The 14,476-nt window shown below is 36.8% G+C and overlaps 1 protein-coding gene across 2 annotated transcripts in view; it reads right to left on the bottom strand.

Moving 5' to 3' along the window:
• Positions 1–14,476, bottom strand: part of REV1 (REV1, DNA directed polymerase) — a 47,806-nt gene that overhangs the window by 7,640 nt on the left and 25,690 nt on the right. For both annotated transcript variants that reach the window (XM_009276130.1, XM_009276129.1), the window contains exons 12-17: positions 11,833–12,053; positions 10,649–10,821; positions 6,383–6,485; positions 4,406–4,562; positions 3,836–4,038; positions 1,068–1,301 (exon numbers count right to left, since the gene is read on the bottom strand). In XM_009276130.1, the coding sequence (XP_009274405.1) occupies positions 1,068–1,301; positions 3,836–4,038; positions 4,406–4,562; positions 6,383–6,485; positions 10,649–10,821; positions 11,833–12,053 (1,091 nt within the window). The remainder of the gene's footprint in view (positions 1–1,067; positions 1,302–3,835; positions 4,039–4,405; positions 4,563–6,382; positions 6,486–10,648; positions 10,822–11,832; positions 12,054–14,476) is intronic.

The raw sequence follows: 14,476 nt of genomic DNA, 5'->3' as shown, positions 1-14,476 counted from the left end.
TTTAAAACAGCTGGGGCACGGAGATTTCATATACTATTCGCACAATATCTTCATAGAGGAAACCCAACTTTGCAATTCAGTAATAAAAACTGACACAACTGGTTTTGAACCAAATTTTAGTAGTATAATAGACTACACATCTTCTAAAAAACAATTATGCATTAACTATTATTTACTGAAAACAGGTCAGGAATTTCTACCTAATTTTCTCTGGATTCTTTGTCAGCTAAGCAGCATTATGCCTTAGAAACAGCAACAAATATCTCTCTATAAATCTGATCAGGTGATATCGCTTTGTTTGAGTACTGCAATGGAGCAATGGCACAGCAAATAGAAAAATAAAAATACTGCTCTATTTTAAATGATGCATATGAAAGATATTATATCTCTGGGTAATCCAATCTTTGATTTTTATTTTTCTTTTACCCTACATTTGTTCAGCACCATCTTGGATTGACGGGTGGAATATAATTAGAAGCATCATTACTGCTCCCCCTTCAGGCCCCTATTTTGAGAAACAACTTTGCGCTTTCCCCATCCTGGACATGCTGTATATGAGCTCATTTAAAAATTATGGAGACATTCATGATCTTTAGCCATGCCTGCCTCTCTCCCAGGAATGTGATACAAACAATCACATCTACAGAAGCTAGTAGAGGTTGGCTTTACACCATCAAAACATCCACTTAAACAGAGTGAGTCTCCTGTGACTAGCTAAGCAGATTTTAGGACTGCTTCAGACTGATGGTGCAGTGTAACTCAGCTGCAATGCAGAAAAAAGGCTATTTACACACTGGATTGCAAAGCAAAGGGTAAATGAGGAGGTTTTACATTAAACAACAGCAAAAACATAGGCATACTGATGCCTATAACTCTTTAATAAATACGATCATACTATGTTTGTGATAGATCAAGTTACATTTAAAAGCACAGACTTTTTAAGATGTTAAAGGACCATAAATAATTTGGTAAGTCATAGATTCTAGTAATGCTGTCTCAAGAAAAAGCTGTTAACTGTTCCTATAGGTGGGAAGTTGATGTTTATTGATACCCTGCAAACATCCTACCTGTGAGAAAGCTGGCAAGGCTATCACATTAATTCCCATATTGGTATTTGGTTCTTGGAGATCTGGTATTTGTAAAAGCACTGTTCCAACTGGTTGTGACAGAAGTGCAGTGTTACATCCATTTATTGGCTCTTTTCTGCCATCTCCGTAATTCTCTCCTTGCTGAATGGTGTATATTTGCTCTACTTGTTCTCGGAGATCAGGCGGCAGAGCTTCGAGCACAGACTTATCTAGCTGCAAATATATAAAGCTTTTAGATTTCTCTGAGGAATAGAGAAGAGAGTTTATTTTACTCAAAAACTAGTTCTACAGTTTTGAATTTTAGCAAAAAAATATTAATTTTAATCTGTGTATGCAAACATACTTAGGAACCTGACAGTTACACTCTGCAGCAGCAAAATGTAAAAATATCATTTAAGACTAAGTAGTTCAGTAAATATGAATGCTCAGTTTTATTTTTTCACAATGTTCAGTGTTCTCATCACAAATCATATCTAAGGTTTCCTCTACAACTACCTAATGATAAGGAAACCCAAATTCTGAGTTCAAATTATATAGGCAACATGTTGATACGAATACTAAATTGGTGTCTGGTACAAAGCAGTAAGCAATTAATTTCTTTCTTTATATAGTTCTAGGATCATGTTACTAATTTACTTTAATGGTATCATGTATGTTTGCATACTGTCAGACTCTTGTCACAGATTTTGATAATGAAATAAGCTTTAGATTCAAATTTTTGCTTGCCGTAATTGGTACTTACCCTCAATTATCGACTTGAAACAACTGAAATGACCCCTCAGTACCTAGGAGTTGCTGTATACAATGACAGCTGCACGAGTGACAGAATGGATGTAACTGACAAGCAGATTTACAGCACCGTTTTTCTCGCAAGTAAAATTTGAGTAAAACTATGTAGATAAATGCCAGTGTTTGCCTGTAAGTTCTGCTAAATGAGACTCCATGGCAGAGTTAGAAAACTTTATCTTTCACCTTAAGAAGAAAATTTGGAGTTTATGACCAGATTCTGGATTTACAGAGAAGAACTACAAATTATCTATGAAAAGATACTTGGCTTATGGTAACTGAGAGGTTTCGACAAAAGCTGTCTGTATTACTAATCTCTTCAGTTATTCATTCTACATTCTGTTTGTGTTCCCTCATTCCAAATTTACTACATATATACCTCTATAAACATTTTCTGGAAATCCTGGGTGTAAAGTATCTTGCTGTTGCTTTCCTAGCACACAGTACACAAACAGCAGTATGGGACTAACTCTCACCACTCCTCCCCTGTACCGTATTCCTTATTATATTCCATATTATAATATGGTTATAAAGCAGAAGGAAAGATAAGCATATTGTGCCATAAGGCCACCAAAGCTTTAGGAACTGTACTGCACAGCTAGTGCATTTTTTGCTTGTTCATACATATTCCTCCTATAGGAGAATCTGAGTATATGGAGCTTTACATTGTTCAGTCAAGTTGCTTTTAGATCCTGAGCTAGCTTGGGTATTGCATTATGGAAAAAACAGTTTTCTGCCAAAAGCATAATTGGCTTCTAAAAATGTATAAATATTTGGTAAAGCCGTTAACAGAACATCAACAAAGGCTTTTACAGATTTAAATTACAGAAATTAAAATTACAGATTTTTACAGAAAAGCATGTAAATCTGCTTATACCTGAGATACCTATAGAATTCAGTGCACCTTGCTCACAGCAGACCCTTATAACAGATGTCCGCTTGAATAACGTGGGATGGAAATAAGGAGGCTCTTCCTTTGTTAACACACACAAAAAAAAACCCCAAACCCCACAGAAATATTTTACTTAAATAAAGATTGTCCTCCTCTCATCTAAAAGGTGATATTCTGTACAAATGTTAAGTGTGCATCTTAGCTTCAATATTATTTGAAGAAAATTTGAAAAAACACAGGAAGATGAATAATTAAATCTAAATACGACTTTGACATTCTTTTAGACAGAAACTTAGAGCACAGCCATTGTAAAAGTATACGAGTAAGACTAGTTGCCGTTCAGTTCCTTCTCACTGACTAAAGCTTGAAGGCAGATTTATAGTGTAATTTAAAGACTGGTATCGAATACATGATTTTAAGAAATTATGTGGAGAAGACTACCTGATTATCATTTATTGGCATCTGTGGCAAAGAACAGTGCTGCCATAAAGACGGATGGAAAACTAGAAGTTCTGTCTTCATGAAAATGACACAAAGTACTTGTCAAAATCCTTCCTGAGCCACTCATCAGTGATTAAGTTAATCAGAAACAATTTTTAAGAGCTAACGTAAGAAAAGGGAATTTACAAATCTGCATCGTATCATAATCATATGATGGAAGTTTTCCTAAAGTTTATTTCGTGTTTTTTATAATTAGGCTCTGGGCTTTGGTTGTGAAAGGTGATGTTTTTTACTATTTCATCCTCGGCACCTTTTCCATTCCTGTTCCATTCCAATCCTTTGGCAACTGATGGGAAGGGAAAAAGATACTGGAAAATTAAATTTCTTTCCTTTGAAAAAAATATAACCTTTTTTGAGTTAGTCTACAAATGTCTGCTCTGTAAAAATCCTTTTATTAAGGCAAAATAGTTTTGCATCAATAACAGTTTCTTACTGTGCATCGTACTCTACTAGAGCTCTTTCTGTTTAAAAAAACGTGTAATGTAACTTTTCCTGCTCTATCCAAATAAGACAAACAATCTCAAGTTATTACAATATATTGCAGATGTTTTATATTCTCAGATTTTACCTGGGAAGCAGATGGAACCTCAATACTCAAATTAAGCCTGGATTTTACGCTGATAGGAGAATGTACGCCATTCCATTTGACAGCAGACTCAGTGTTGTTAACATTAGAATTGAGACCAGATGCGAGATGGGTACCGCGAGATGGAAGAAAAGTGCAAGTTCTTGAATCAGAAGATATTTCAAGGTCCATAGCAGCCACAAATACTATACGTATGAAAACAAAATACAGAATGATCATCTAATAGTTAAAAATACTCTGAAGATTCAAGATACAGTAAAGCTAATTTCCAGTTTTCTTTGCTAAATAGTTTATACAATATATAGCATAATTATAACACTTTCTATTTTAAATTATCCTTTGTTACTATTAACTTTTAAAAATGATCGGAATAATCCTATACAAAGTTTTATTTGTAGCATTTTCATTTGCAGCAGCAAAATCCACTCTCAAAGAGTTTATGTTAAATAATTGTACCGGTATAATGCTGAATAAGTATTCAAAAAGGTAATCTATGTTGGAGCCCTTCAGAACTGATCATTATCACACATGCAAAGTACAAAGCTTACTGACCTTCCTTATGTTCTTCTTCTGAGCACTTTTTTGCTTTCTGAACATGAAAAAGATCAATAACTGAATGTGATCCACCAGGTAAGTGTCCAGACTGTACTGTTGAGCAAGCTGAAGTGGTTTTACTGATGGGAACTAACTGCTGTACCTGAATTCCAACCTAAATCCAAAACATTAATACATTCATTTTATGAAGTTAAAAAAAAATTTAAAAAATCTGTAATTCTTTCATAATAGCATTGCCTTCTCTGAAATTGGCTGCCTGTTTTGTGTGGGGGAGAGAACAAATAAAAGTATGTTGAAATACACATAATTAGCCACTAAAAACATCCCAAACAAATCCCAGGATTATCCACCACAATCGCAACAACTAAGAAATTACAAAGATAATACCATCTTAACTTCTCTGATATAGAAAAGTGCTGTCAACAGGATCATGAAACAATGCGTTTATTATGAAATTTCTTGGACACTAACAAATATAGACAAGCATGAAGGAGCTAGTGTATGTATTTCCACCAGGTCATCTTCTATAATTACATAGCAAGGATTTTGTTTGTTAACAGTTTCTTAGTTGCAATTAATGGGATATTAAAACATCATTGTAAAAAGTGTTTCTTTGCACATTTATCTTTTTGCTTTGAAATATTTCTAGATTTGAGTTCTAGAACGTGTAAGAAGCCTTTGGAATACTGTGTTTGCTGTGCTGTACAACAACTCTGCCTTGGGTTTTGTGGCCTTTTACGACAAGCATTTGAGTTAAAGTGTTATGCTAAGTCTGCGGGCCAAGTGAGTGGATTCATCTCCCCAGGTGTGGGCACGAACAGCTAAGGGTATCACTTTAGGACCTTTCTAGATATTGTGAGAAAAAGGACACTTTAAAGCATGACTCACCTCATGTATAAGCAAAGCTTAAGGGGACTAGCTCCAACATAGACATAGACATTGGATGTGTCTAAAGTCAGTTGAAAGGAATACTACTGAGGGACCTTCGATATATCTGCACTTTATTATATAATCTAGAACTGAATGGCCCCTCCAGAACTGAACAGAGCCACCTGGTCAGAAGCAGTACATTGTTTTGCAAAACAACATGTGCAACACCCACGGGATACTAACTTTAAACAAGAATCCTCTAAAACAAGGGCTAAAGAAATCAAGTGAAATAGAATGATGTAAGAAATCAGGAAAGACAACAAAGGAGACAGACAGACAAGAAACTAGAAAAAGACAGGGAGAGGATGAGAAATAGTTCCTCAACTCCAAGAAGAAACCCAAGCCATGGAGCTGACTTTGCAAGGCAACATTGTGAATCAAACCCCTACTTCTACATCTAGATGACCAATAAATGCAGGTTTGTTTTAGAAAGCCTCTGTGCTCTGTTGTAACAAATGGCTGATGCCAAAATAGTCTTATCACGGGTTCATGTTGCTATGACAAAGCCACTGAGATGAGCAAGAGTGTTCTAAAATAAACCATGATTCAAAAGAGCCAGTAATTCACCTTCAAACAAAAGCCAAACCATGGGTTGGTAACTTTTCTGGCTCCAAGACTTGCAGTCTAGAGCAAAAACTCCTCTGATCTGTATCTTTGATTGGTATTACAAGCAGTATTTATATTAGTTACTTAACTAGTAACTGTGAAAAAGTTTACAGAAAATTCTAAGACAAAATAAAATTTACACGTGCTAATAGAACTATAGAAGATACAGTCTAACTTTGTTACCTCAGGCTGTTTTAAGTTGTGGATTAATCCATACCACAATAAAATTTTCTTTTTTTACTTTTATGGCTTTGTAACCATGTTTTTCAAAGGTAAACATACAAACCATAATATGATTGCATAGCCTAATTTACATAAGCTTTGTATTATCTACACTTTTGCTTAAGTTTATCATCTACCCTGGAGAACTGAAAATTTATGAAAGACAATGAAGAAGGTTGATAAAGAGAATAAATTTCAGTTTTCCCATTAACTCACCCCTCGCATATCCGATATGTTCAGTTTCATTGTGTGAAACATGTTTAGAGTTTCTTTCCCAATTACTTTTGCACTGTCTGTTGCATGGTCTAGAGTCACAGTCCTACAAAGAATAAAGAAGTATGGTTAAAAAGGAAACTGTTTCACCAGTCCTAAAGACAACAACAATTCTGTATTTATTCCAGAGAGGACCTCAAAGAAAGACAGATCATAATTTCTTGGCATACAGAAACTGAACACTGTTTTTTGTTCTGTGGTTTCTTTTTAAAGGCAATTAGAACTAAGCATGTTCTACAGAAAAAAAGCAGATTACTTACTAATTGAACATTCTCAGTGTGTGGTCCACACATTAAATTGTCAAATAGAGTATATATTTATATACATGCTATCTATTGAAGCCAGACAAAAATGTTTCACTTTACAGTACTCATAGAAATGCACTCATGCACCATCCTTCACTCAAGCTTGGCTCATAAAGAGTTTGCTCAGTATTATTTCAGTTGTCAGTTGTCAAATGTCTAAAGCAAGAGTTTCAGAAGGAACTCTGAGGGAGAAGTAGATATAGGCATGTGCATGTGGATTACAAATAACAAAGAACTCTGATTAATGGTAAGTAACTTTAACTTTAAACAACATTCCAAATACACACCTTACACTGTGGGCAATTTTCTGCAACAACTCTCACAAAATTACCTGGTTGCGAGTTTTACAAATCGCCACCTGAGAGCTTGGCAGGGCAGTAGTAGTGCTTGGTAGTTCTGGATTCTCTAATGGCCTAACATTTGAGACAGATAAGGACAGAATTTCAGGTGGCTAATCAAACATATGTGCGTGATGTAAAGTCTTCTCAGTGAGGTAACCGATGCACTTTTAACTCTGGGAGTGGGCTCTATGGACTTTGGTGTTTTGACAGGGTGACATCCTGACAACCTACTGAACACTTTGATGGTGTCTCCTTAAATTTTACTCTACTTTTGAATATGTCAGAAACCACCATGAACAGCCAAGCGATCTCCAGAAAGGTCTGGTTCTGCCAATATGAAAAGGAAAAACCTTCCTGCTGTGAATGATATGAAGACCTCCCTGAGCCTTACACGTTAACATTTTTAAGAAAAAGGAGATCAGTGTCACCATTAAGATGCAGCTATGCAAAATATTAGGGAGAAATGCAGGATGGGTCTAAAGGTACACACCATTTCAGAAGAATATTTTACAAAGGTCTATGCTGTACTATCAGGACTTGCTATCAATGATGCGGTAAAAATACCATTAACATCTCAGAAGTTGAATTTGATTTTAAGCGTGTCTGTGAGTCTGAATCCTTTGTAGGACTATGATTATCCTTCTAGGGAATCTTGACCTCTAGGACAAGAAAGCATAGCAACTCATTCACCTGCGAGGTGAGGGGGTCATGTAGCTACAGAGAAAATTTTTAATTGAAGAGAGGAACTGGTCACTTTTAGCTCCAGTAAATAATCCCAAACTGTTGGAACTAGGCTGTACATAAGGAAAGCACGCCTGAGGGAACACCACCCTGAGATTCTAGTCCATTTGCCTGGATGCAACTTCCAGAGTTTACTCTGCTGCTGCTAAAAAGCATTTCACTGGTCTGAACGGAAATGCTCTAACAAAGACAGGAATACAGCATCCATATCATCAAATAGCATAATTTGGATTGACTGGGGTTGCCAAGTTCATTAGTAAAGCCAGAAGCGAAACAGAGATGTTGCCAAATGAGATCCTGGCATCAGAACTGCTTCATGTATGTGTGAACAACTTAGCATCCTTGGGTGCCCCCTCCTCTTACCTTAATGAAGACTTTATGAATTAGGGAAATTTCAGGGCACGTACATTAGCATGCCTGACCACAGAAATGAGGTGCAAAGCATTGACCTGTTCATGAGAAAGCAGTCTGGCACTAGTTCCAATAAAGGAGGAATAAAGCTCTATCTCAACACACCCTCAATCCTAAAAATATGTTCTTAGGCTGTTAAGAGTAAATCTTCAGCTCAAAGAGTTCAGGACAGCCAGAAGACAAAAGTATAGACTGACGGATTTTCTTCTTGATATACCAATCCCAAAAGGTGATGAGCTTCTGATAGTGAAAGGTGATTTTTGTAGTTTAAGTTTTTAATACAGCTGAATTGTATGCCACAAGCTCACAAGTATGAGACAGACCCTATGCATGCAAGTCCTACTGTTGAGCTCTAACCCACTGAAAGAACACCCCCACCTCTTCCGTTATCAGCAACCCTGAGCAAATGACCCTTCAGTTCCGGAGGGATTCATCTGTTACAAAAACCCAAGATGCAGGGAAAAGTAGAAAAGACCTATCTTCGAAGATGCCAAATGCACGCTCACACAAAAGCCAGGATCATCCCTTTACCTAAGCAACAAATGCTTTGATACAGAAGTGTCTGCCTGAAGAATAAACGTGTATTTAAAAGGTTCTGAGACAATCTTGTATGAAACAGCATGTAACTACATGATGCTCTATGCCTAGATTTCATTCTTGTGTTTTCAGTATGCAAGCATATAAATAAATTTGAGATAAAAAAAAATCTTTAGTCAACATCATCCAGTTGAACAATAGGAAACAAAGAAAAATCAGAAATAAATAACGGGTAAGAGTAACAGCACTGCTTGTGGAAGCTGAAGGTCCTACTCCTTTGACAGTGATCCATCAACTGACTACCCAGGCAGAGTAACTGGGTTATCCCATCTCACCAGGGATGGGCAGCCACCACAGGTAGCACCTCAGTGAGATCAACAGTGCTGCAGTGAGACCCGGTAGAAAGAGACTTTAGTACGTCGATAATGATCCCCAGGAAAACAAAGGCACTTCTGATGAGGAACTTACGACTATATGAAACAACGTAACTGTGAAGGTCAAGAGACATGAACAAGTTGCCTTCTTCAACAGCTGAAACATGGGGCATGGTCTCTGATCTTGAGGTTCTGAGATTCAACTTTCTTAACTCCACTTTGGATCTTCATTGTCTTTTCTCTTCTAGGACCAAAAAAATTCTCTGCAGACTTATTGGTGAAACAACAAGAAAGAAGGTTTGACACGAAGAAACTTGTCTGTACTAAGACGGACAACTGCAGTCCAACGTATCTGATGCCAGCTCCATTCTTCAGAATCCAAAGTGGCGTCTCAGTCTTCTGCAGCAAGTAATTCTGCAAATACCGCCCTAGTCCCCATGCACTCTAGACTTGAAGGAGAACGGCACTGATCAGACATCCTTCTTGACAAGTACAAAGGCAATTTTCTTTGAGAACTGACTCCAACTGTCACAATCAGCATGTGACCAACAACCTATCAAGGAACAGCAGAAAGCCCCTCAAGAAAAAGGAAAGTACCCAACACTACACAGCTTAGCGAGAGGAAACAGTTTGCAGCAGCAGAACATTTCAACTCAGCTGGTCACTGAAAGAAATAAAAATGCTGCTGCATGAGTGCCATAGTGCAGGATGTAAATATGTCTCCTACAAGTACTGCAAAAGGAAAACCAGCTCTAATATTGAGCAAGGTGGAGAAATGTACACCAACAATATACATGTACATATGTATTATTGTTTGAAAACAAACCCTTTAAAAGATCAAACACCTTTCTTAGCTAGTATTTCATGAGACTATTATCAAATTAAGAGCAACCCTAAACTACAGATTATTAAAGTCAAAAAGGAGGAAGAGAAAAAAAATGTACCTCCCTACCAAGAGAAACGGATAGTCACAATAATTCATTGAAAATATTTCACTGAATTACTTTAATTTTTAAATAGCATCCACAGACACGCAAGAGTACATTCTCTCAAGACAGCAATCAGAGTCCTTCTTTCCCATTCCTGCTTCCTCTGAAAACCACGAATTGTTTCTTCTATGCCCAAAAACTTTTCAACTTCTGATATATTTTCTTTTTTCCCCATTTTTCTCTTTGAAGAAACTCAAAGGCAAAAGATGACTGTTAAAATTGTTCTCTCTGATTTGGACACCTTAGTCTCTGCCTTCTTTCTCCTCCCAATCATGGGGGGATTTACATTCCATGTTGATGACCATAAGACCACATATGTACAACCTGAACACAGAGGACTTTTGATAATAATATTCTATTTCTGATTTTGGTGAAGGTTTGATACGTAGACAAAGAGGTACCAAGCACTTCAAAATTTCTGTCCTGTCTTCCTGGAAGTTTTGGTGCTCAACATCCTGCAGAAGTGTGCTCATGCCTACTACCAACCATTCTTTTTTCCATGTGTAGTTACCTGGCGATATTATCACAGATTCCATGACCCCCGTATTTTGCAGGCTCTACTGGTGCCCCAGCCTTTCTGACCATAATTTTAAGGGTCAATCGTTTACCCTTCATACCAGCAGCTTCAAGTCTACGTTGGATTTCTTCTGAGAGGCTCAGAAGGAAAGCTTCTGCTTCCTTAGGCTGAAGGAGAAAAACAACATCACGTTTAGATAATTATTAGTTTTCAAATATTGAAGGTAAATCATTAAGGGTTAATGCAATCCAGATCGTGTAAACTGAAAAGAGCAAGCTGACTCACAGGCAATTGTCTTATTTACCTTCAAGTGTTTTGTTTACATTGTAGGTCGCTGAAGTTAGGTGAGATGGCAGATTCCTATCCTAACGCTGAAATAAGTAAGAAATACTAAGTCTTTTTGGAAATAAGTCTTTTAAAAAAAGTATTTAGAAACCCCAACACAGAATTGCAAGTCTAACTTTAAGCACAAACCTAGAAGATGAAGAGCATAGGGCTTATAAGGAAAATCTTTTTCACCATGAGGAAAGTCAAGCAGTGGAACATGTTGCTCAGAGAAGTCGTGCAGTCTTTGCTCTTGGAGGTTTCCAACACCAGACTGGATGAAGTCCTGAGCAACTGGTCTAATGTCATAGCTTCCCCTGCTTTGAACAAAAGGCTGGACTACACAACATCATGAGGTCTCTCCCAACCTGATTTTTCTATAATTTCTATAAATACTTAAGTTGTCAACAAAGAGCTGAGTTATTTTTTTGATACGATTTTGTCAACAACACTCCCCCCTTACAATATTTGTAAAAAGTCTAATAAAAATGTTGTACTGGAGCAGCTGGTGATGGTTTCAGGCACTGGCATCTTTGAATCATCAGCATTTAAATGAAAGAGAACGCTAGGTGCTGACAAACCTACTGCAGTTCTCTTTTTCTGTACCAGACTTGTATAACAAATGCAGAATAGCCAGCTAATTTTGTGCAAGCTTCTTTTCAGTCCAATACTTTTGCAGTCTCTCCTCCCATTTTATCATTTGGTCTCCTACTTCTTCATTTTCCTTATTTCTATTTGGTGGCTAAGATGGTGCTCTAACAGATCAAAGTGTAAGTGAAAATAATCAGAATACGAGAAGATTCTTCTACAGCTGAAAGAAGTCACTGCAGAAAAGAAAGTAAGTTTGAATTTACCTGTGTAAACCTAATTCCATAGTTGATTTCTGCTGAAACAGATTTTCTTTCTTTTTCTGTACGAACAGGTCGATCATCCAAACCACGACAAAATCTGTAGAGCATTTGTCCTGTTTTTGGACCAAATTCTTTTTGCAGTTTTGACATTGAAGCACACTGCAGATCTCCACAGGTTTTAATTCCCAAAGAAGCCAGCTTAGATTCCATCGTCCTGCCAACTCCTAACAACAAAGCAATTAGTTCTGTTAACCCTACACAATTCAGAGCCAGTCAGGTTTTGAACAAATAAAATTTGTCTTTTTAGACCTATGCTAGGTCGTATCAAATTAATAAATAAATATACACCATAAAAAATAAATTCCACTCAATAAAGCACGGTTCAAATGGAAACTTTTGCTGTCTTCACCTGTATTTCTTTAATCTGTTTTATCTATTTAGTTTAAGATATCAAACTGCAGCGTGCTTCTTTATTTCTGGGTAAAATGTGAATGACTCCTGCTTGCAAATCTTCTTGACAAGGTACTGCCTGTTACAGAGTATATAGCTCTGAATACCACAACACTCAGTCCAAAAAGTGTCCAATATGTAATATGTTTTGCCATCATATACAAGTAATTTAATCTAAAAGAAAACCAACAAATATTTTGACTACTGTTCCACTGCTTCCTAGGTAGAAAAACAATATTTCAAGTAGAAGTGATAGCATACCTGATCACTTGTGCTTTGAATTACCAAGCACTGGAAATTGTAGGTATCCATGGCAACGGCACATATGTAAGTGTGATAAACTTAAGTGTATTTCTGGGTTTTGGAGAGGTGGCCTGTTACTTCCAAAAAATATAAGTCCTATGAGTTTACACTACCAAAGTCAGCGAAAGTTAGAAATCTCAGGTAATCAACATCTATCTTTCATAATCTGTTTCTCTGTCTAGCTGGCATTATTGACACAAACACTAAAAAGTTTTTACTATGAACATGCAAGTGAATTCTGAAAACTTTAAAATACTCAAGTCAAAGCACAGTACTATATGAATAATTTTCTGAAGGAAAAACATCTCCTGTAAGTTATACCAAAGAGAAATGGTGCTGTGCTGTAAATTATGTTTGGCCATGGAAGGGGATACATAAAGAGAATTTCTGGTAAACCTGCACTATGTATGCTATTCCTACCACTTTTCCATTTCAGTGTCTATTTTTTGTTTCCCTTCTCTTTTTTTCTTAAACAGAGAAAAATACTATTTTGAACATTTAACACTAAATATGTGTGTACACATGCAGACTGAGCTCAGCTCATCGCTAACATACAAAGCATAAATGAGTACTTAGCACTTTTTGCACTGTGTCTGTGTCACATTATACTACTAAAGTATTGAGTAACAGTACAATACAGAGTTACATGCCAGGAAACACTTTAGCTTACAATGCTTTAATATTTTCCTGCAGACTGAGCTCAGCTCATCGCTAACATACAAAGCATAAATGAGTACTTAGCACTTTTTGCACTGTGTCTGTGTCACATTATACTACTAAAGTATTGAGTAACAGTACAATACAGAGTTACATGCCAGGAAACACTTTAGCTTACAATGCTTTTAAATATTTTCCTGAAACAATAAAAAAAAAAAAAAAGCCTGTTTTCATACAGGTGTATTCCGTATGTCCTTACTGTCTATCACTCTCCCAGCACAGTAACTCCAGTTCCCTGCCATCTGTCTGTGAATCCTGCTGTGCCTTGGAGAACCTCCCTAAAACCTGTGGGCCAGAAATGCTTCTTTCCTGCCCTCCAACTTTCTCCTTGGTCTTCTCTATGTCCACAGGCATTCCACTCAATTGCTCCAGTTCTCCCTTACTGAAATACCCTTCTCTCTCCTATCTGACCAAGGAATGCAGGACAGAAAACATGTACTCTGGCTATACATATGATGACTGAGAACTACTGCCACAATGTACAATAGTTGAATTTTGCCTGCCTGTCCCTCAAAGGATGTACTCATTTGAATCACTCTCCTCTGTCAAGCTGTCATTTTTCACAAAACTTCCAGAAACATTATGTCACTAGAACTTCTCTCTCTTAGTAAGATTTGGCTGAAACTGCCAAACAGTTCATAAAATTATTAGTACTGTCATACTTTCAAATTATAAATCATAATCATTGTCACAATCATTTCTTCAGACAACTAGGCAAAAAACAGTTAGAATTTGACAAACCTGTTGGTTTTCTTTAAAAGAATCAACACATTCTGTCACAGTTTGCAGTATACCATTGACTAAAGACCCTTACACAAAAAAAAAATTACCTGTGTAACAAATGCCTTGTGTATTCTAAGTCTACCCGAACCAAAAACTGTCTATAGCTGGATGCAGAGCCTAACAGCGGTAATACTCCCACAGTAGCCTAACTTTCCACCTTCCTATTTGTCAGCCATTCTAGTACAGGTCATGTTACAAGCTGAAACACTTCTCCAGTTTGGTAACATTATCCTCTGGCAAATCTTATTTCTTAATTTTCCTTCTGCCCTTATTCTCTTCTAAATCTCAAAGAGTTTCTTAGATGCAGCAGAGATTAAACAAACTCCTCTCTCTCCTTTTTCCCCTTCATATACTCTCTGTTTTGCTATGGCATCTGCGCTATTTTTTCGAACTC

This window comes from Aptenodytes forsteri, unplaced genomic scaffold (genome assembly GCF_000699145.1).
Source record: "Aptenodytes forsteri isolate BGI_AS27 unplaced genomic scaffold, ASM69914v1 Scaffold96, whole genome shotgun sequence".
Lineage (NCBI taxonomy): Eukaryota > Metazoa > Chordata > Aves > Sphenisciformes > Spheniscidae > Aptenodytes > Aptenodytes forsteri.
Note: the sequence above shows the minus strand (reverse complement) of the source record. Positions and strands in the feature narration are given on the sequence as shown.